General features: G+C 47.3%; 1 protein-coding gene across 1 annotated transcript in view; it reads right to left on the bottom strand.

The window, feature by feature from the left end:
* VWA2 (von Willebrand factor A domain containing 2) overlaps positions 1-17,482 on the bottom strand; it is a 56,302-nt gene extending 38,820 nt beyond the window's left edge. The window contains 4 exon segments of the mRNA XM_024755943.1: positions 1,341-1,474; positions 2,798-2,872; positions 7,960-8,021; positions 17,286-17,482. Coding sequence (XP_024611711.1) covers positions 1,341-1,474; positions 2,798-2,872; positions 7,960-8,021; positions 17,286-17,332 — 318 coding nt within the window. The 5' untranslated portion in view covers positions 17,333-17,482.
* Between the last annotated feature and the right edge of the window lie 6,360 nt (positions 17,483-23,842).

Genomic DNA, 23,842 nt, shown 5'->3' with positions numbered 1-23,842 from the left:
TCCCGGACCGGGGCACGAACCCGTGTCCCCTGCATCGGCAGGCGGACTCTCAACCACTGCGCCACCAGGGAAGCCCTGCACCTTATTTTTATACTCAATTTGTTTTGGTGTCTTTCCACATCAGCGATTTTCCTCATTTACTTTCTAAAGCTGCCCTGTGTTTCATTATATGAAGACACCATAATAGATTTACCTGTCCCCTGTGAGCAGGCCTTTGGGTTGCCTGAAATCTTTTACAATTACAAACAACACTGCAATGAATAACTTCATATGTGCATTATTTTGCACCTGTGGGAGTATCTGTAGAATAAAATACTGAGTCAAAGGGTCCCAGCCTTTGTAATTTTGATAGACACTGTTATTACAGATTCCTCTATAGAGAGGTTGCACATTCCCACCAGCAGTGCATGAGAACACCGGTTTCCTACAGACTTGCCAATGGAGCATGACACCAAACTTTGGATTTTTGCTAATCTAGTTAAGTGAAAAATGGTATATCGGTCAGAGATTTGCTATTACATTGAGTGAGGTTGGGCATCTTTTCCTATGTCAAAGGGCCATCTACGTTTCATTTTCTGGGAACTATCTGTGTTCACTGCCTGTTTTTCTGTTGAGTTGTTCCAAAATGCCCCTTTAGCAACAAGAGCCACAGCTAGGGCACTGCTGACATTTAAGACTTGCTATTTGAAACAAGGAAGAACAAGAAATGAAGATACTGGCTGGATTGATTAGCCAGGAGCTGTTCCTTTCAAGTGAACAGAGAGGGTAGGAGCTGTGTTTCATATTACGACTCTAGTCTTCAGAGGCAGTTATAGTTTTTGTCTGCCAGCATGCTTTCTTTTTCCCACTGTTCTGCAAACACAACCTCTCTTTCCAGTGGGAAATCCAAGTGTTCATCCCCACTGCAAGAATGAGGATGAGCACATGACTCAGGTTTGGCCAGACAAGCTCTTCCCTTTGACTTCTGTGATTGGTCAAGGGATTGTCATGTGACCTATGCCCGTCCAATCAGAGCCCTCCCTGGGACTGCTGCCAGTTCTACACGTAAGAAGTCTACTTTCTTTTTCCTGGGGTGACTACCTTGAGGGACAATGTAGGGCAACTTTGCTATGTAAGGAAAACCTGCCTGGGAAGGAAGCCAACAGAGGGAAGCAAAATGAAGAGGAGGAGAAAAAGAGAGGGATTGAGTCCCCGGATCCCACTGTGCCTAGAACCAGGATTCACCTCCTTAGTCTTCCTGGTTCCACAAGCCAGTAAATGCCCTCTTCTGCTTAAGACAGAATTTCTGTCACTTGCAGCCAAAGACACCCTCATACAAAGACAACGAGACTTGCACTCACCCTCCTGGGGTTGATGTCCAGAGCATCACAGACCGTGACGGCAAAGTGCTTGGACCTTTCAAAGCTCCCTTTCCCAATGCTGTGAGAGCCATGGATCAGAAACAGGACGTCCGCCACAGCCGAGCACCACATCACTAGGGGAGAGGGGGACAGAATGGGTGACAATCAGCTTCCCTACAGTCTGGTCCCCAAAAGATCTTACTCCCAAAGCAGAGTGGAGGCGGAAACAACCTTGTGGTGGGTCAAGCTCCTCTAAGCCCAATGGGGGAAATAACACTGTAGAAGTTCTGGGCCAGAGGCAGCCCTCCTCTGCAGTAGGGAGCACCCACCTACCATGAGCACAACTCATGAAAGTCTGTATAATAATGGAAGAGTCTAATTCAACAACACTAACTGAGCCGTATGAGAGGAGGGGCTACTGGGCCAGTGAGGGACACCCAAGAGCCTTGGTTCCTGCCCTCAGGGGTCACAATCTTGTCTGGGACACAGCCAGGCACCCTGGTTCATATGACTGCATTACCCAAGAGTCTACGTAATGATAACTAGCACTGACTGCATCTTTCCTATATGCCGGGTGCTGCTTTAAACACTTTATATGTACTAATTTATTTAATTCTCATAACCACCTTGAGATATACTATTTCTTTATTTTTCAACAGTTATATTGAGATAATATTCACATACCACACCAGTCACCCATTTAAAGTACACACTTCAATGGATTTTAGTGTATTCACAGATGTATTTATCACCGTCACAATCAATTTTAGAACATTTTCCATCTCCTCAAAAGGAAACCCTGTACTCTTTAGCTATCAGCTCTCTAGCCCCCTACCCCCACCCCTAAACAGACTTACAATCTGCATTCCCATTGGAGAGATAAGGAGAGCAGGGCACAGGGAAATTCAGGAATTTCCTAAGGCCAAAGTACCAGAAAGTGGTGGAGCCGGGAATCAAACTGAGGCTGTCCACAGGTGTGGCTCCAGAGTCCACACCCTATCACCTCACCAGGAAGATGCAAGAGAGAAGAAGTCAGAGAAGCACCAGTGAGAAGGCGCCACCTGGTAGCACCGTGCAAGGGGGATTTCACCAGAGAGGGAGGGAAGGGACTGCAGGGTCCCTAGGAGTGGGCGGGTGTGGCTTGAGCATGTGGAGGGGATGACGAGCAGGGAGGAAGAGAAGGAATATGGCAGCAGACGAGGCTGGTTGCATAGATGGTGGTCACACAACAGAAGACCTTGAAGCACGGGCCAAGAAATTTGGCAACAGGGATCTTCCTAGGGTTTTTAACCAGGAGAGGAACTTGGTCAGACCCCTGTTTGGGGAAAATAACTCTGGCCACAGCATGAAAGAAGACAGGAGTGGGGCAGAAACTGTCCGGAGTAACATGGCTTCTCGAGTCCATCACACAGAGGCTGAAGTAGGTGTTTGGAGGGTTAAGTAAAACGTGGGCTTACTTTTGCTGGCGACTGAAATCTTCCCAATGGTCTGCTTGCTCACATGGACTTCCTGAAGAGGGAGGGATGGGGGCACTAGGAGAGAAAACACCAGAAGCAGTCATTACAAGGCAGAGAGGGGAGGAGTCTTAGTCTCCACGTTATAATGACCAGAACAAATGGGTCACAAGAGAGAAAACAGGAATGTGAAAGAGTTTAATGATATTGTATCTTAAAAATTACCAGATGGATAACATAAATAATTCCCTCCGCCCCCACCAATTGCCCCACTTCTATCAGGTATCTTTGCATTTAAATGTGGGTATTTTGAAGAGAAAAATTTTAAAGATATATGGGGGGATATAGAGAGCCTGTGATTCTGATGAGTTTCGTCCCTGGGTAGGCATAATAACTGAGTGCCCCTCTGGGGTGTAGCATCTTGCCATAAACATTAACCTTGGATATGAACAGACAATTCATAGAACAAAGAGAATTCATAGAAAAGCACAAGGAAAATTTTCAAACAGGTGACAAAACACTTTAACTCAAACAGTGGGATACCCTTTTAAATGTGAAATTTAGACGATCAAGTTTTAAATTTAAATATAACTGGGGAAAGATTAAATCAGGAAAAGCTTTTCCAGTGGTGACGCTGTAAAGTGGTACAACCCTTTTGGAAAACAATTCAGCCAAATGAATTAAGAGCCATCAAAGTGCTAAGGCTCCACAGTATCGCACCTGGGAATTGATCCAAAGGAAAAACTGCTTTAGAGAAGGGAAAATGTGCACCAAGACACTCCCTTCAATGGTACTTGTTTCAGAGGAATGGCGGCGATAACAAATATCCAAAGAGATAGAACTCTCAGTAAACACTGACACATTCATTCAAAGCAATTAATATGAACAAGTGCTAAAAAGTTTTGCGGTAGAAAGTTTGTGGATACATTTTTTTTCTTCTATGTGATACCCAGTAAAATTGTAATAATGGCATATGAGCAGCCAACAACAATTTTCAAAATAAACTTTGAGGGCAGGTAACATGCCAGGTGCTGAACAGCAAGCCAACCCCGATGAAAGCTCTGAAGATGGGCTTCCCTGGTGGCGCAGTGGTTGAGAGTCCGCCTGCCGATGCAGGGGACACGGGTTCTTGCCCCGGTCTGGGAAGATCCCACGTGCCGCGGAGTGGCTGGGCCCGTGAGCCATGGCTGCTGAGCCTGCGCGTCTGGAGCCTGTGCTCCGCAACGGGAGAGGCCACAGCAGTGAGAGGCCCACGTACCGCAAAAAAAAAAAAAAAAAAAAAAAAAAGAAAGTTCTGAAGACAGTGAGGTGCCACTTGGAGGGATTATTTGAAAAGCCAACTGTGCATATGGTCACTGTCAGAAGAAGCAGACATGTAGATGCTTATAAATGTCCATGTCCGCTGGATAAGCACAGTGGGCACAAAGTGAGGGTGGGCAAAGCCCAGGAGCCGGACAGGCCAGGAATGGGGCAGATGAAGGAATGTGAGATGGGGTGGGGGGAGAAGAAGCAGACATGTAGATGCTTATAAATGTCCATGTCCGCTGGATAAGCACAGTGGGCACAAAGTGAGGGTGGGCAAAGCCCAGGAGCCGGACAGGCCAGGAATGGGGCAGATGAAGGAATGTGAGATGGGGTGGGGGGAGAAGAAGCAGACATGTAGATGCTTATAAATGTCCATGTCCGCTGGATAAGCACAGTGGGCACAAAGTGAGGGTGGGCAAAGCCCAGGAGCCGGACAGGCCAGGAATGGGGCAGATGAAGGAATGTGAGATGGGGTGGGGGGGACTGCCGAGGAAAGAGGTAAAGGAGAGGGAGCCAGGCGGGGGTGGGTGTAGGGTAGCAATCACACAACACAGGGAAGCTGGGCTCAGGGGGATTTGCCCCTGCCAGGAAGGTGACCAGGAGGAGGACACCAAAAAATGATGTCAGGTTCTGGGGGGCATGCTTCTCGTTGGCAGCACCCCCTGGAGCTCATTAGGCCAGGGGTCCCCAACCCCCGGGCCATGGACCAGTACTGGTCCATGACCAGTTAGGAACCAGACTGCACAGCGGGAGGTGAGCGGCAGGCAGGCAAGTGAGCGAAGCTTCATCTGTATTTAGAGCCGCTCCCCATTGCTCGCGTTACCGCCTGAGCTCCGCCTCCTGGCAGCATGATGGTGAGCTGTATAATTATTTCATTATATATTACAATGTAATAATAATAGAAATCAAGTGCATAGTAAATGTAATGCTCTTGAATCACCCCGAAATTATCCCCACACCACCCCCCATCTGGTCCATGGAAATACTGTTTTCCACGAAACCCGTCCCTGGTGCCAGAAAGGTTGGGGACCGCTGCATTAAGCAACTACCCCCTTGGCTGGTCCCAGCTCCACCTTCTGTGGCTCCTCTACATTCACTAGTCCCTGAAAAACAAACTAAACCAGTGTCTACTTCTCCCCCGACCGTATCTGAGTTCCTGCTCACCTGATATGCCCTCCCCTTAATCTCTACTCGAGTAGAAGATGGTTCTAGGCCAAAATGCTGAACCAGCCATTAGCTCCAGTCAAAAGCTGTCAGACAAGTAAGTAGATGTCATGAAGTCCAAGAAAGTCTGCCACTGCCATTTTGCCACCAGAGGGAGAAACGACATAAACTACAATACAGACGGTAGACTGAATTAAAGAAAAAAAAAATCCTCCACTTCCATAAAACACACGGCAGGTGCTGGGACAGAAGCAGAGGCAACACTTACCCCCAAACTCCAAAAACAAAAGATCACAAAAATCACTCAGTAATTCAGCAAATTGGTCCTCCAGAAAATGGAGGCTTTCTGCGTCAGTGCACTCGACATCATCAAGATCTTGTCAACCTGGGGGGGCTCCTGCTGCAGCCCATCCCGTGATGCGGTGCAGCTCCCATGAGCCCTGCACCCCCGGAAGTTCTCCGAGGGCAGGAACACCTCCACCTGTCCTCCACAGGGCCCAGCCCAGCTCTCTGCACACAGTTTGGCCAAATGAATTAAGAACTATAAAAATGCTCACATCCTTTGACCCTGTAGTCAAAGCCAGTAGGCACTAAGCTTTCCTGAATGAGCCCATGAATTACTGGCAAAGGGTCCAGGAGCTAAGGAATCGATCTTACCAGCAAATTCTCCAGCTGGAGACAGACCAGCCATCGCCCCGGATGGGAGGGAGGAGGCGCTCCGTGACCAGAGGCCACTCACTACAGATGTGACTCAGCTAATGTAACTCCGCACCATGTGCCCAGCTGTCCTGGCGGGTGCCAGGCTTCAGGTGAGGCGTTCTTCAAGGGAGCGGGTACCGGGGTGATGTCCCCACTGCGCCCCTGTGAAACCACCTCAGGACTCTGCAGAAGTCCCCCTTGGAACAGGGAGCTGATGAACGTGTGACCGTTGTTTCCTCTCCCAACCAAGTCAGCCCACACCTCTGAGGACCACCTACCTGGGGAGGGGGGGGCAATGGGTGGTGATAAGAAGCTGGATGGGGAGGGGATGGAGTGGGTGTCGGGTTTTCATCTCAGCCCTGCTACTGATAGCTGTGCAGCCCCAGGCAAATCACAGAACCTCTCTGGGCCTCCCCTGCCTCATCTGTACAACCTAGGGGTGGTCAGATCAAGTGCCCTGTAAACTGGACAGGCTACAGAGGGTAAAGTTCCACGATGAGCTAGAACAGAACCTTTACTGTGCCTGGGCCCCCAGGGACCGCATTCGGGCCCTGTCCCCAAACACATCTCATCTCTCCCCAGTTCCTTGGCCATGAAGCTACTGTGTTACATTCAGCACCTACATGGCTTCAAGAGAGGGGATAGGCAGGCTGGGCAAGCACACCCTTCTTCCAGCCTCTCTTATCTCCCTGAGGCTCTGGAGAACAGGCAGGTGGTGACAGCAGCCCACGAGCAGAGAGTGTACCCCTACTCACAGAAACAAAGAGCAGGGAAGAATTGGAAGAGAGCCTCAGAGACCGCAAGAGGACCCTGGGCTAGCCTCAGCCAGTCACCCAGCCCACTGGTTCTTACTCGTTGGACAACAATCCACAAAACACACTATTCCTTTCTACCATCTCATATTTCAGAGGGGCTAGAACTTGGGAGGGCCAAAGTGGGAAGTAAACAGAAAATTGATCTGCTCCATTATTCATTCATTAATCTGCTTCTTGAGCACCTACTATGTGCCAAGCTCAGTGCTGGGAGCCAAGATCACACAGTAAGTGGTGAAGGAAGAATAGGCAGAGTCTCTTTCTCATGGGGCTTATATCCAGTGGAGAAGATGGACATCATTTTTTAAAAATTCACACAGAAATAAACTCATATCTGTGTTAAGTGCTACACAGCAGAGGAACTCAACACTACAGGAGGTTTTAATAGGGGGATCTGACCTGATCTGGGGGTCCAGGAGGAACTGTGTTGGGTGCTGGAAGATGCATAGGAGTTGACCAGAAGAGCAGTGTTGGGGTGAGGCGATGATCCAGGCAGAGAGGCCACCGTAACTGAGAACCCCTAAGGTGGGAGGGAGCAAGGGTGCTGGGCAGGCCTGGAAGGAGTGTGGGCTGCAACACAAAGGGTGGACAGAGGGGGCTCCAGAGGGGACACCAGGTGGCATGGGATCAGATCAGGCAGGCCCTCTTTTTTTTTTTAATTTCTTTTTTTGATGTGGACCATTTTTTGAAGTCTTTATTGAATTTGTTACAATATTGATTCCTTTTTTTTTTTTTATGTTTTGTTTTTTTGTCCCCAGGGCATGTGGGATCTTAGCTTCCCGATCAGGGATCAAACCCGCACCCCCTGCATTGCAAGTTGAAGTCTTAACCACTGGACCGCCAGGAAGTCCCAGGCAGGGCCTCTTAAGAGCAACAGGATATCACTTAAAAGTTTCAGGTAGGAGATGGGAGTGGAGAGGGGCCCAGACATGATTAGATTTGCATTTTGAAATGGCTGATGTGTGAAAAACAGGATGGATGGGAACCAGGAGAACCCAAGGAGACCAGTCAGGAGGCTACTGCAGTGGTCCAAACACCAGATGATGGGGCTTAGAGTAGGCAGGTGGCCGTGGAGTGGAGAAACACAAATGCACTCGAGAACTTTACAAGTTAAAATCAACAGGATGTGAGGCAAATCAAACCCCTGAACACCTTAACCCTCGCCCCACAACCAAGAACACTTACCTTCAGCAAACAGGAAAATGCAGATGGCTTCCAGCAACAGGAAAGAGGGCATGTTGATATAACTATAGGGCCAGGACAAGAAAATAAAGCATCAGCTATCAGCTCTGTGAGTTCCTCAAGTCACACCTCCAAACAAGACCACAACGGCTGGGCCTCTCCCAGGGCACAGATATGACCCTAGAGGCTGCTCCTTGCCATGACAACTACAGTAGCCTGGAGCAGACTCAAATCCCCAAAAGCCAGGGAAGACTACTCCAGTGACTCTGATTTTTTTTTTTTTTTTTTTTTGCGGTACACGGGCCTCTCACTGTTGTGGCCTCTCCCGTTGCAGAGCACAGGCTCCGGACGCGCAGGTTCAGCGGCCACGGCTCACGGGCCCAGCCGCTCCGCAGCACGTGGGATCCTCCCGGACCGGGGCACGAACCCGTGTCCCCTGCATTGGCAGGCGGACTCTCAACCACTGCGCCACCAGGGAAGCCCCAGTGACTCTGATTTTAAAGGACAGTCTAACATCTTCCCCAGACACCTAGCTCCAAAGCCCCCAGCTCCTTCACAGACTCTGGCAAGGTGCCCTGTGTCCAGAGTTAAGAGACCCGGGCCCTGCTCAGCCTCGGCCCCGACCAGCCATGTGACCCTGGGGAAAGCCCCTCCCTCTTAGCAGCTCCACTTCTTCACAAGGAGTTAGATTCTGATAGATTGAAGATTTGATTTCAAAGTCTTCATTTTCTGAAACAGCAAGGTCTCCCAGACCGCACTTCCTAAATTACTTAAAAACAGTAACATGGCGGAGGAAGCAACAAAAGTATTTTTGTAAAGTTTTTTTGTTGCCTAATGCTTATAGTATGGGTAAAATTCAGTTCCATGGAGCCTGATTACTTATCAATTTTTGAAGGAGATATTAAGGATGGGAAGTGAGAGCTTTTCTTGGGAAACCATAGACCATAACTTTGATTCCATATGGGCACATATCTGAGGTTTACTTCTAATTTTAGCTGTGAGGCCTGGAAATGCAATATTATCATTTCAATCACAAAGATATGATGCACAATTCAGACAGTCTTATATTTTGGTAAGTATACATGTAGTGTAAGAACTGAAAGGGATCATATAGATGAAATTTAGACTTTTTCCGCCCAGCATAATTCAGCAGGGAAAAAAAATCTAAAAATATCTCAACAATAGGTTCTAGAAATTCTATCTTTTGTCCTTTGGGATGCAATACATTCAAGGTCTCACCCTACAGTTTTTCTGCATTAAACATACATCACAGCAAGATCTTTTTTGACCCACCTCCTAAAGTAATGAAAATAAAAACAAAAATAAACAAATGGGATCTAATTAAACTTAAAAGCTTTTGCATAGCAAAGGAAACCATACACAAAACAAACAGACAACCCTCAGGATGGGAGAAAATATTTGCCAACGAAGCAACTGACAAGGGATTAATCTCCAAAATATACAAACAGCCCATGTAGCTCAATATCAAAAAAAAAAAAAATAACCCAATCAAAAAATGGGCAGAAGATCTAAATAGACATTTCTCCAAAGAAGACATATAAATGGCCAAAAAGCACAAGAAAAGATGCTCAACATCACTAATTATTAGAGAAATTCAAATCAAAACTACAATGAGGTATCACCTCACATGGGTCAGAATGGTCATCATCAAAAAATCTAGAAACAATAAATGCTGGAGAGGATGTGGAGAAAAGGGAACCCTCTTGACTGTTGGTGGGAATGTAAATTGATACAGCCACTATGGAGACCAGTATGGAGGTTCCTTAAAAAACTAAAAATAGAACTACCATATGACCCACCAATCCCACTCCTGGGAATATACCCAGAGAAAACCATGGTTCAAAAGTATACATGCACCCCAATGTTCACTGCGGCAGTATTTACAATAGCCAGGACATGGAAGCAACCTAAATGTCCATCAACAGATGAATGGATAAAGAAGATGTGGTACATATATACAATGGAATATTACTCAGCCATAAAAAAAGAACAAAGTAATGCCATTTGCAGCAACATGGATGGATCTAGAGACTGTCATACTGAGTGAAGTCACACACAGAAAGACAAATATATGATATCACTTATACGTGCAATCTAAAAAAAAGGGTACAAATGAACTTATTTTCAAAACAGAAGTAGAGCCACAAATATAGAAAACAAACTTATGGTCACCAGGGGAGAAGGGGGGAGGGAGGGATCAATTGGGAGATTGGGACTGACATGTACACACTACTATATATAAAATAGATAACTAATAAGAACCTGGTGTACAGCACAAGGAACTCTACTCAATACTATGTAATGGCCTATATGGGAAAAGAATCTAAAAAAAAGTGGATATATATATAACTAATTCACTTTGCTGTACACCTGAAACTAACACAACACTGTAAATCCACCATACTAGGAAGAGCCAGGCAATGCACATGTTTCTTTCCACTAAACAAATAACACAGATGCTCAATCAGGAGCTAATTCCTAAGAGAAAATCCTAAGCAGAGATGTGAAAAGGGAAACACTGCAGGATTCCAGGAGAATCCCAGGCTATAGAGACGAGGGCAGAGACAGAAGCGGTCAGTCTCTGCGGGGGCACAGAAGCATGCAACATGCAGCAAGGAAACTCACTTCAACCTGACACTCTCCAAAAATCCCTTTAACATCCTCAGTAATGGCCACTCTCCTGCATATAAGAACGTGGAGAGCAAGGCAGAAGCCCCAAATCTTCAATTATGGATCCTGGCCCTTCGGATCCCCCACCTCCACTGAGGACGCCAGTTCTCCAAAACACCTGGCAGGAGTCTCCTGGTCATCTTCGGTGACTCAGCCGTGTGGCTTTTGTCTCACTCGTCTGCTGCACCCCATCCACCTCTGCCTGGGCACTGAAAACACACCTGCCAGCTGCAGGAACACAACAGAACTCCACTCTGAATTCAGAGGATCTGCCGACCAGTCTGAGAGCCTTGAAAATCAAAGTCACCCAGGAAATGCATATTCTTGTGAACTGCAGAAGAGTTAAAAATGACCCAAGTCGTGTTCATGAAGGTGCTACTGCCAGACCTCACTGGAATGGCAGGAAATATGAATAACCAGTGGTGGTGGGTGCGCTTTCCTGGCCCGTGCTTACCCCCTGGGTCTGCACTCCTACCCGCAGGTGGTGCGCTCTGGTGTCAAAAGTAAAGAGGAGACTCAGTGAACGAATGTACACACCCCAGAGATGATTGGAAGGCGTCACTGATGCTTAGAAGGGAAGGGGTCCTGGGTGATCACACAGCTCAAGTCTCTGGATTCTAATCCAACAGGCTTTCCTCTAACCATGCTACTCCTGGAGCCGAAGTCAGCTCAGAGTCCTAGAGCCACAGCCCTGAACTCCATCCACACTGAGCTGGCACACCGTAAGTCACCCCTGGACAGGCAGGAGCCATGCCCACCCCATGGTGGTAGAGTCTGCATCCTGGATCCAGGGGCCCTACTTCTCATCTGATGCTGTGCGACCCTGAGAGGGGCCTACAGTTCCTCACCTGCAAAATAAGGAGGTTGGACCAGATGCTACCAAGGTGTCTTCTGGTTTAAAAAAAAAAAATCCCCTTTTGATCTCCCCTCCATCGTGGACCTACGATGGTCGGACCTTACTCCCCTGTCTATTCAGCTTGCTGGATTTCAAAACATTTCTGAAGCAAACCAAATCGAACATCCTAACCAGCTGAGGGTCTCTGTGCTTCAAATAACTCAGAGGCTTCACATCCTCACCTAATCTAAGTGAAAACTGGACACGCAATACTGCAAGCGGGAGGAAGGCAGGAGCTTCCCAGACACAATCAAAGGGAGAAAGGTAGACGGAGAGGATACCGGCTGGTGGAGGGGCTGTCATGCCTCCTGCCCCGCTCATGCCAGCAAGACAGACTTTCCTCTTCCCCAAGGACCTGTTTTCTTTCCTCTTACTTCAGACAACAGCCACAGGACAAGTCCCCACCTGGCGCCTGGAAGCCAGGAAGGGGCGAGGCCTGGAGACAAGGGCCAGTGCAGAGCAAAGGGAAAGGGCTTCTCCACGCCGTCTAGTCCCGAGGTTCAGGATGATTTTCTGGGATCACAGCTTCTGACCTTGGGCACGCGCGGGACTCTGAGGCTCAGGCCTGTTAATTTTTTTTTTTTTTACAAAACTAGGATTCTTGCAGCCTCCGCAGGCTGCCGTGAGGACAAGGTAAAAGAGAGTGCAGAAAGTTCCCGAAGCAGAGCAAGGCGTTCAGTGAACACGGGCCCCTCCCTCTACTAGGTGACAAACCTAAGCAGATCCATCGGGCTCTATCATGCGCCTCTGCTTGCCCAGATGAATGTTTTGCCAGAGCCTCCTCAGGTTCTGCTCATTAAAACAGAATTTGTGTTGGCAATCTGGAAATCAATGTAAGAAGTCAAACGCCTCCTCGTAAGTGCTTGGCTGAGATGGTGCTGACTCTGGGACCTCAGCAGCACCTCCCTCCCCTGTCCTCCCACACCCACTGCAATCCCCACTGCCACACAGCCCACACTGAGCCTGCCTGCTGGTATATCTGTCCTGCCTGCCAGATGGCAAATGGCTCAGGGACTAGGGATTGTGTCTCAGTCTCTGCTGGAGCCCCAGCAAGCTTCACGTGCCTGCCACATAGTAGGCGAGACACGTGCTTACCGGAACTCAGCACGGCAGGTCGGCTGGAAGGATACTTCCTGATGAATCTTTGTATTCTTTTTTATACCAAGATAAATGAAACTGTTATTTCAATGCTGGTGCAGGGTTAATAGCACTCTTTACTATCTGTTCCCACCCAATCATCTCAAAAATTCAGTTCATTCCCCCCAACTCACATAGCAAAACTTTCTTGCAATACTAATTCAACATTCTAAATGCAACCCTACATCTGAAATATTTTTAAAGGATGAATTCCACAGTAAAAACCAACAGCTGCTCCCACCTAGTGAGCGCTTAACTCACTAAAGTGCCCAGTACCAGGCTCCACACTTCTGTATCTTCTCTCTCCTAATCCTCCCAGCCAGCTCGTGACAGCGTGTTACTCCCATTTTACAGATGAGAAAACTGAGACATGGAGAAGTGAAGTGTTTCGCCCCAGGTTAGACAGCTAGTAAGTGCATTGGACTCCTTTCTGGCCTCCCGGTGATCTGTTCCTTCTGTCACCTTCCTGGTTCTGGGGGACCAGGATAGAGGAACAGAAGCATAATTAAAAATCTGCCACCCTGAATCCCACCCATTGGCAGTCTTCCATGAGCTAATACCTGCCAGCAACTCCCACACTCGAGCACAAAACTTGAGAAGATTTCCAGAACTCTATGCATTCTTGTACAAAGCAGTTGGGAGTAGTCTGCAACCCAGGGGCAGAAACAAATCCTTCGTTCCCAGGTACACGTTGTCAAGCCTCTTCCATTACGAATCGCCTGACTCATCACATTTGTTCCTTTCTGTTCCATCCCTCATGCTAATCCCACACATTATTCCTAGCTTCTGGGGTTCTCACGCTTGGAGTTAGACACACCCCCCCACCCCCCACCCCCGTCTTCTTATCTGATTCGTATTTTCCAATCCTGATTCCATGCAGCACCCGCAGTACTCGGGACAGCGGGTGAGTGAGGGTTGCTGCTGGACGCTGCAAAACATCACACTTTGTGCTGCCCCAGGAATACGTGTCCCATGAGACAGGAAGAAAGGAAGGCCAAACAAGGCTACTTTTGAAAAAGAAGGGCCAGGCTGAGCAATAGCTCAAGGCAGTTTTGCAGGACAATGCCCACCTTCTCCTCTATGATTGGAAATGAAATGAGGGCAGGGTGAAAAAGGAGAGCACTCCACCTCCTTACAAAATGCAATTCCAACCCCGAATATTAGATTAGCCCTTGGCAGCCTCCTCTCCATCAGTAGGATGGAAATCTGAACCCTTTATAAAAACAGTCCACACCTGAACAGAAAGACTTTAAAATCGGAGGCAAAAGTCTCCAGCCTGGAAGCCCGTGGTCTTCCCCTGTAACAAACATCTTCCTTGTTCATTTGGCAAAATACTTGGCTCAGACCCAGAAAGTCAAGGGAAGTGGATGACACATTTCTAGTCTGGTAAGGCAAGAAGAGCATTTTAAAAGTTGCTCTGGACACGCCATGCTCCCTCTAACAAAATCACAATTTTCAGAACCTAACAGTCTGGCAACCAGAAATCATCCCCAAGGGTCAAACAATGTGCCCTCTGGATCTCTGGATAATTGGGGAGAATAGGCAGATTGGGCATAAATCGCAGGTTTCCCACATTCACTGTACCTGCTAAGGGACATTTTTAGCCAAAAGAGATTCTGGTATTTGTTTTGGTAGTACTTGAAAATCCTTTATTGAAACTGTACAGGACCCAAATTCACTGCCATGGGACTCTGGAAAGACACACAGGACTGCAAGTCCAGGGATGAAATTCCAGACTAGTTCTGCTTCTAACCAGACGGGTGACTCTGCAAACAACTCCTCACACCCCCCCACCCCTGTCCACCTCAGTTCATTCATCTGTTTCATAAACTGACAGTGTTGTAAAGATCCAGTGGAACAGTGTGTGAAAGTCCCCCTAAGGGTAAAAGACTTTCTAAACGTATGATGTTAAAAGATTATCACTGCATTTAGTATATTAACTTCATTTAACTACTCATACCCTATAGGGTAGACATGATCATTTCCACTTTTATACTTGTGGAAATGGTCTTGGAGAAGTTGGGGTCCAAGGTCAAAGAGCTGGTAAATCACAAGTTTGGTGTCAGGCCCAGGTCTTCTGATTCTGGCAGCCCGGACATGCCAAGAAGCGTGCCGTACACAGTTGGCGTGCAAAGAGCACCAGTCTGACATCAGGAGACCTGAGCGCTGACCTCTTAGGTAAATTCCTTCACTTTAGTCACTCAGTTTTCTTCTTTCAAAAATGGGGGTGACGTTACCCGTCCTATTTACCTGGAAAGGTTGTTGCCAGCATCACATGAGACTACAGTGCAAAAGTCCTCTGGCAAGGGCAAAGGTGATTAATGGAGATCAGGGAAATCCAGTTAAGAGAAGAGACCCAGGATCAGGAAAGGAAGTGAGGGATGGAGGGTCATAATCACATTCAGGGAAACCCAGCAGGTAGTTTTCTGGGTGGAAGAGGAAGAGTAAACAGGCTGGAGCTGTTTAGAAGATAAAAGGATGAACTAAGAGAAGGGCCTTCAAGTGTATTCAGCTGTCCCAGGTTGCTGGCTTGGGGAGACGCTGAAGCAGGGGTGTTGCACGGGATAGACCCTCCCTTGTGCAGGGTTCCCAAGAGACCTCCAATAGCTTTGTAGATGATGGGAGGGATGTGTCTTTTTTTTTTTTTAATATCCTTGTGGGATAAAATTAAAAATGAGCAATTCTGTTACAGTCCTTTCAATTAAAAGCTTTCTTCTTTTTTTTTTTAACTGATCTGTGAAGTACCAAAGTGTGAAGACCAGTCTTCCAAAACACCTTATAGTGGTGCTGACCCTTCCATTGATATAATTATACGAAATTTAAATTATTCAATAAGAACTAGTACGCATCTGCCCTGTGCCCAGCACCCTCCCAGGTGGTGGGAATGCAGTGAATATGCTCTATAAGATGCGCAACTGGTGGGCACATTCTTAACAAAAGGCTTTTACATTTTCACCAGTAGTTTATCCTCAATGTCATCACTTGCCAATTAGTGACTGTGATGCTCAAGCAGCTCATTAAAAACCCAAGAGTCAGGGTTCCTGGGAGGCTCTCCCATTCTCCCTCGGGCAGTCTTCCACCCTTTCTGGGTCTCCATCTCCTTATCTGTAAAAACACGGGCACCTGACTATAATTCATTCCAAGAACTCGAGCCTAGCGAGGGGGCGGGGAAAGAGCTACACTAAGCTCTGGACGATAGACCAAAAACCAGATTTAAAGAAAAAAATGTCAGACTTCCCTGGTGGCACAGGGGTTGCAGGGGACACGGGTTCGAGCCCTGGTCTGGGAAGATCCCACATGCCTTGGAGCAACTAAGCCCGTGCGCCACAACTACTGAAACCTGTGCACCTAGAGCCCATGAACCACAACTACTGAAGCCCATGCGCCTAGAGCCCACGCTCTGCAACGAGAAGCCACCGCAGTGACAAGCCTGCGCACCGCAACAAAGACCTAAAGCGGCCAATAAATAAATAATAAAATTTAAAAATAAAATTGTTTAAAAAAAATAAAGAAAAACGCCATTGATGGTTTTCAAAGACACAGGTATGATGAGCGAAGGAATCTCCATGACCCTCCGGGATTTGCCTGGGGACCCTGGCTGGGAAATTCTTATACATCAAGAGGTGGCTCTGAGCTGGATTTCTACAAAGCAGAGGAAGGGCTACATGTCCCAATGCAAGGGACTATCTAGTCGAGCTTTGTGCCCCATCAGCCACAGGAAGAGAAGGGCTGCAGGCTACCGAAAGCCAGCAGCATTTACAAATGAACTTCCACGGCCTTTGCCAAGTACAGCCAAACCTCTCTTGGTTTTCTGTTTCCTTCTCTTTTCTGACTCTTCTCTCAATAACTGCACCTTTCTTAATATAATGTCACACTGGAAGCAGAAGAGACCTTCAATTTTTAGACCTCAATTTAGAAAACACTCAGAGGTTCTTGGGGTTTTGTTTTTAAATTAATGGACCGCATAATTTGAAACCTGTACAGGTTCTAATTATTCAGTTCCAAGACACCAAACACACTGCATAGCGTCACCATGGAAAGGTCCCTCTCAGCGGGAAAGCCACTGATTCCACAATGTAAGGGCAGTAAGGTGCCCTCCTCCCTTCTCTTCCGCCTGGGTGTCCATCCTGTTTTTAAATCCATGCCCCCCACCGAGTTTCTAAGGTGCAATTCTGAGACCCTCCCCTTTCCCATCCCAGAAGGTGGCCAAGAGCCGGCCCTGAATTGGAGAAGTGCAGGAAGCAAGGCTGGTCCAGCTCGCCAGAGTGGGGTTGGGCCAGGGAGGGGGTTCCAGCAGGTGAAATCACCATGGAGGATAAATCCCTTGGACTTCCCACAGGCCAAGGGCGAGTCTCTCAGGGCAGCGGGCCCCTCTCAGGCTCTGCTTGCAGAGACCTCGCTGGGGCCACTGGGCTGCTTGGGAAAACCAAGCGGGCACCTGCATCTGTTACTGTAAAATGGAGCGCGGGGGAGGGTTGGGTTTGTCCCCAAAGCCTTTATTCGAAAGGCGAGCCAGGTCAGGGGGCTCCACGACCGCGCCAAGCCTGTCGGGTGTATTATAAGGTGCCCTCCTCCACCCACATTCACCAAGCCCCCATCCCCTTACCTGCAGTCCGCGCCCCTCCGCTCGGTGCTCCGCTGCCGGGGACCCATGAGAGGGGCCGTTCCCGGGCCCGCCGCGCGCTGCCTCCCAAGAACCCCGCCGGCTCGCCCGGGGCCGACAGCGGGGAGCCCGGAAGAGGCGCGCGCCAGGTGCGCTTTGCCCGGGACGCCGACTTCCCGGAGAGACGACCGGGCCCCACGGCCGCACTCAGGTGGAGCGCAGACATTGCCGAACAAAACCCGCCGCCCCGACGCCGCGTTCGCGCGGGGCCAGTGGTCTACGCACGCCGGGCTTATTCGCCCTGGGGCCGGGCTTCTCCTCTCCCGCGAGCGCGAGGAAGGAAGCGCCGCCTCTCCGACGCAGCTAACCACGCCCCGGAGCGCAGGCTCCTGCGGCGTGGAGACCACTCGGGCTGGGCTCTCCGCGGCAAGCAGCGCGCGGCGAGTCACGCTCGGGCCAGGGGGCGCTGCAGGCCCGGGGAGGGGCGCCCGGGTGGGAGCCATGTGGGACACCTGTGTTCCTCACGGAACAGAGGCGGCGAGCGCGGCGAGGAGCGCGCGGCGGGACACGCTCCTGCCAGGGGGCGCTGCAGGCCCGGGGAGGGGCGCCCGGGTGGGAACCACGTGGGACACCTGTGTTCCTCACGGAGGAGAGGCGCGGAGTGCGGTACCGGCTCAGCTCGCTCTCCCAAGGGCGGTGCATTGCGCTTCTGGGAACACGGTCCGCAGCGCCTCTCGCGTTTTTAAACCACGCGTTGGCCAAGGCTGGCAAATAAACAAAGGTACTTACTTCTGCTCTGGTCTCCCAGCCTCCGAGCGGTGCAGCAGGGAACAGTGTGTCATCTCCCTTCGACTCCGCAGGATTTATTGCTTCGACCCTTACGAAAATGTTGACTTTGGCATCGTTTCTATTTGTCATGGCAATTGTCCTTTGTTTACCTGTCTGTCCTGTTCTTGCAGTTGGGCGGTAGTAAGCGGGCCTTTTGGCCAGTATCCTCGTTTAAGTCTAGTAGGTGCCTTGATTTTTTAAAAAAATCAAACACCACAAAGCGAAAATAGCTCAATGCCTGGCACAATGCCTTGTGCGTAGTAAGCACTCAAAAAAAAAGCTATTATTGCATATAGTTTTCATACTTCATCAAAAAAGTGTCATTGCAAAACGTGTGCTCATTACCAAAAAAAAATGGATAAGCAAAGCACACCTACCCCACCTCCCAGAGACAGTCACTGTTAACATTATGGTGTTCCTTCTTCCAGCATCATTCTACTCATATTAAATTTTATTGTTAGCTCATTCCATGCATAGTGTATCATAACCAGCTTTTTTGTCCCTTTTTGAACATCTTTCTGTGGCTTTTCTTCACTTCCACTGCATTTTATTTTTCAAGTCAGTCACAAAATTGTCCAATTTCGAGGAAAGGGGAAAAGATTCTGAGGGGGGAGTAACAAGATTCTGTAAGATATGGTACCAGAACTTCTGCAGTGACTATTTTTGGAAGCACACTTTGCCACAATTCTAGCAGTTTTTGGTAGATTCCTTACTATTGTCCACATAAACATTCATGTTATCTGCAAGTGGAGATATTTTTTCATTAAAAAAGTTTAAAAAAAAATTTTTTAAACATCTTTATTGGAGTATAATTGCTTTACAATGGTGTGTTAGTTTCTGCTTCTTTCTGTGGCTTTTCCCCACTTTTAATGTTCTAGTGTGCTTAACCAGTCCACTATTTTAATTTTAATCATTAGATATTTGTGCTTTTGCCCAGTTACTCCCTTGGAGTAAACTGCAAGATGGTAAAGTTCTAGGCTATAGGCTACATATACAATTTAAGGCTTTTGATGTGTATTATCAAGTTGCCCTCCAGGAAGATTGACCTGTTTCCTTTTTTCCAAGCCCCTCCCCCACTGTTCTTATAAATGGCAATCTGATAGACTAATAATTGTCTTTACATCTTTCCTTTTCAAAAAATTCTAAAAATGTCACATTTCCCTCTGTGGTTCTCAGTTGGTTTCCAATCCTCCCAATATTGACAACTTCCAGTGAAAGTGGCCCATGGTAATGTCAATTGTTGCAAACTTCACTGAAGAGGGGAAAAAAAGAGGCCTCATTTTTTCACGTCGTTTCATTCCTCCCAATATTTACTGAGCACCCAAATGTAAAAACAGTCAACCAGAGCAGCATAAGTAATGCCTGAGCACCTGTGCAGGGGAACTTGTCTGCGGGTCTAAATGCTCAGTGGGGGAGGCATGGTCTCTGCCCCTAGATGGGCACTGTCCCATAGAAATGCAGTGCATGCAACACAGGTGATTTCAAAATGGTCTAGTAGCCATATTAAAGTGAAAAAGAGCAGGTGAACTTAATTTACTAACCCAGTAGATTCCCAAACATTATCTCAACATGTAATCAGAGTATTTTAAGCTAAGTCTTTGAAATTCAGTTGTATTTTACACTTACAACACATCTCCTTTTGGACTAGCTGTATTTTAAGTGTTCAGTAGCCACAAGTGTCGAGTTGCCCATGCCACTCTAGATAGAGCAGGGGTTTGAGAAGAGCAGACCAAGTCCTGGTCAAAGTGGGAACTTCACAGCTGGCAACCCTCTCCCCAACCTGTTCTGATTGGTTGTTGACAGTGAACCAGCACACCTTTGCCTAAGCAGGTTTACCTGAGAAAAGCTACATTTCAATTCTGGATGCTCCTGACAGTTTTACATCTGTAGTTGGGGGCATTTCACATTTTCATTCCATGATTAAGAAGTAAAAAGGCTGAAACTATAAATACTGGTGGAGATATTGAAATGGAGTAGGACCCTATATGGTCCTTGCCCCCCGCCATGTCCTCAGCCTGCCTTCTGTCAGTGAAAAAAACCTTAGCCAAAGAATAAGTTTAATCAGAGAAGTGAGAAAATGCATAAACAGGAAGACAGTCCAACAAAATAATAATAGTTTAGTCATTACACAAATCAAGGACCTCTAGATCCTTTTTCAAGGGCTACAGATACTACTCTGAGCCACATCCTGCGAGCTGTCTTATACTGAAACCCCAGCCAGGTGGAAGAAGTGAACTACATGATGACAAGGCTGTAGTCACGACATAAGCTGCCACAATTCCGAGGGCTGGCCTCAAAGAAATGGGAACAAACCAACCCTGGAACTAAAGATTAACTGTACTTAAAAACAATCAAGATGATGCTGATCAGACCACCGCATAACCAAATTCAAGATGACAGCGCTGACTGTGCTGTTTCTGCATGTAGCCCCCTCCCTCTGCCTATAAAAGCTCTTGCCCTCTGTCAGCTCTGGGGAGTTGGCCTTTGGACAGGCGTCCGCCCTCCCCCCAGGTTGCCAGCCTCCAAAATAAAGCAAACTTTCCTTTCCACCAACCTTGCTTCTTTATTGGCTTTAGAGTGGCAAGTAGATGGACCCCTTCTTTTGGTAACAGCATCAGTTGCTTCAAACTCCCTCACATCAAAAGTTAAATCACCTGTGCCTTTCTTCCATGTATGCGTGGGCGGGGAAAGCAGGTGGCCCAGGCTATGCCGTGTGCTGAGTGGTTGACTAGCAGCGGTAGAGAATTTTAATACAGGGAGAAGCTGGGCAACTACTTTTGTCATCCATGGCAGCCCCTCCCTTGTGAAGATTTGTGGAAATTTTAAAAATAGGCACCATGAAGGACCTTGATCCCAAAGGGCTTGTGAGCCCCTTGCTTCCAAGGACTTGCCATGTTCATCTTTGTGGCCCCAATGCCCTGTAACTCTACGTAGTAAGTGCCCTTTTAAAATGTGAGTTAATTCCTGAATTGCCCTATGCAGCATGTCTCAGTTGTAAACACACAAGGTATAAAGACAACTTTGAATTCCCGAAGAGATAAAGGGGGACTTTGGCTCCCAGCAATGTGCAGAGGCAGACACCCAGTGTAGTAGAGTGACCACCGCTTTGGAGATGAGGTGGTTTGGGGTTCCCCACCCAGCTCTCTTCCCTACTGGCTTTCTGACAAGAGATAAGATGCTTAATATTTGACTGTTCAGTTTGCTGGACTATAAAAGTGGATGGGTACAGTGGTTCCCAAACCTATGGAAGCCCAATTCAAATTCTTTGCATCCACTCCCCCACATGATAAAGCAAGGTGAAGCACATATTAAAAAACCCAGAGAAGGATTCATAATAGAGCCACAAAAGTTGTAGATTTCCCAGAACCCACAAGGCAGCCATTAACCAGAACCCTCTGTTGAAAGATGAAAGAACAGGAAACAACGCATGTTTAACGGCAAAGAAACCACCCCAGAGGAAACAAAGGGCCTGGCTCTCAAGTACTCCACAGGCAACAAATTAAGCCAGAGCAAAAACTGTGGCACTAACAGCAGCAAGAGAGAATAAAGGCGTGGCGGGGGGACATAAGGAACAGAAATACTGCCATCTTGAAGCTAATGACCCTTAGGTTTGGGGCAGGCACCAATTGTTCTAAGGGTTAAAGCATCTCAACTCCTTAAAACAGTGAGAAAAATTATGCACAAGGTTTTACTGGATTTGCTTTTAGGAAATGTGATGCTTTCTGGCTACATGAGTAAGCATGGAATGTCTACATAGGCAAAGGCTTGGGTAACATTCAGTCATTCAATCAACATCCAAAACCACATATGCATTCCACTTCAAACTGTCAATACTTCCAAATTCTGTCTCTTTAGTTTTCACATATATGTGCATGCCTTAATGTAAGTATTCACTGAGTGCATTTTGAGAGGAATCTGGGCGCACCCTTGGAGGCAGCAGACTAGGCTCTGCCTGACGTATTATCAACCTCACAGTTGGTCTCATTTCCTGGAAGGCTCATGTAACAGATGGTGGGCACCTGATCATCAAAAGGTTATCTCAAGTTTTTAAATACGGCATCACCTCAGGGTCTCAAGGAAAGCATAGGAAAATGGCTGAGGCTGGGCAGCTAAAGCCTTAAGTGAAACTAATGTTATCTGAAAGCTACTGCCAAGATTTGAGAACCTCCCTAGGGAAGTTAGACTGCAGTGCCTGAACGGTAACTTGAACAATGTTCAGGCATAGAAGAAGTGTTAGTAGTTCCCTGGGTGAGCCTTCCACAACTCCTGCCCCATACAAATGGGCAGAAGCCTTAGCGTATCTGAACCTCTCTTTAATTTCAGCAAACAAAACCATCCTACGACTCCTAACTGCACGTTTGGAACCACAGGCTGCCCTCTAATTCATCTGGAAAAACAGAGCAAACAAAAAGCACCCTTGAGATTCTTCTGTTTAACAAGTAAAGCACTCCTTGGGTGCAAGTCTGGCTACAGAAACACCCACAGCGGTGAGGAGCCCAGGTGTCACTCTTTGGCTAATCCCAGAAGAGCTCGATTTGCCCAATCCAGGCAGCAGTCATGTTAGTGATGAGCCGACTAGTTACTCTATTGGTTTACTGCTCTGGCCTGGCAGCCTCAGAGTGGTGGGCATCACAATGACTTTATTCCTCACCTACAATTCGGCAGTTTAAGGCCCTGCTGAGAAGGATCCTCAGGTTTTCTGGAGCAAGAGAGCTCGAGTTCAGACTATCACTCACCCTTGTTCACAATTTTGAAACTTTTTCATTTCTAGCGGCCCTAGCAAACAACATTCTACCAAAAGAAAAAGGCACATCAAATACGTCCTCTTCCCACACTGCCCCCCACCACCCCTGTTCACTGCTTAACCCATGGTTAAGAATCCCTTGCACAATGGATCTGATTTGTCTCAATATTTGCATGCCCTATGCCAAGGAATATAACTGTTTGATCATATGGTCTCAGGTGTTAAGTACTTATCTATGACTGAACTAAGTATTCTGAGGAAACCCCAAGACTGGGATTGGCAGGTGTTGACGGACCACACATGGCCCTACTGAACAAAAAATACGTCACCTACCTCAGTGTCAGGCACACAGCTGGAGCTCAGTAAATATGTGAATTAATGTGAAAGATCAAAAATAAGATCTGGTGGTCCAGTACGAGAATATGAGAATATGCTGCATTAATCCAGAAGACATTTAACCCATCTCTCTACTTGTGAGACTAGCACTATAGATTACGTTAGTTTCTCTTTGGGAACAAGGCAAATAGCTCAGCCACCAAATATTATTAAACTCCATTTAATTTAAACTGTTTCTATTCAAACTTCCAGTATGTACCATACAATAAAACCTTGGAATCCGATAAACTTAGATTTTTTTTTAATGTGTTCCATGACTTGCTTCCCTAATTTTCCTTAATAAAAAGGACAATTCTGCGATTCCAGTTTTCATTTGCATTTTCATTGTGATTGGAATTGAACAGAGTATGAACAAACTAAACGTCCAGTGCTCCTAGTATGTGCCAACAAGAAAAGGAAATTAGCAAAATGCTGCTGGCAATAAGAACACAAGGGAAATCTGGCTGTGAAGGAAAAGGATTTTACTGGGCAGCTTAAATTTTTATCTAATAGAAGCACATCAACGTTTGAACAACTTTTAACATGAGGAAAAACTCCACTTAATCTAAGCTGACACACATTACCAGTAAAAGCAAAAAAAAAAAAAAAAAAA

Source organism: Neophocaena asiaeorientalis, unplaced genomic scaffold (assembly GCF_003031525.2).
Source record: "Neophocaena asiaeorientalis asiaeorientalis breed wild unplaced genomic scaffold, Neophocaena_asiaeorientalis_V1.1 scaffold85, whole genome shotgun sequence".
Taxonomy (NCBI): Eukaryota; Metazoa; Chordata; class Mammalia; order Artiodactyla; family Phocoenidae; genus Neophocaena; species Neophocaena asiaeorientalis.
The sequence above is the reverse complement of the archived record's forward strand: the minus strand, read 5'-3'. Positions and strand labels throughout refer to the sequence as shown.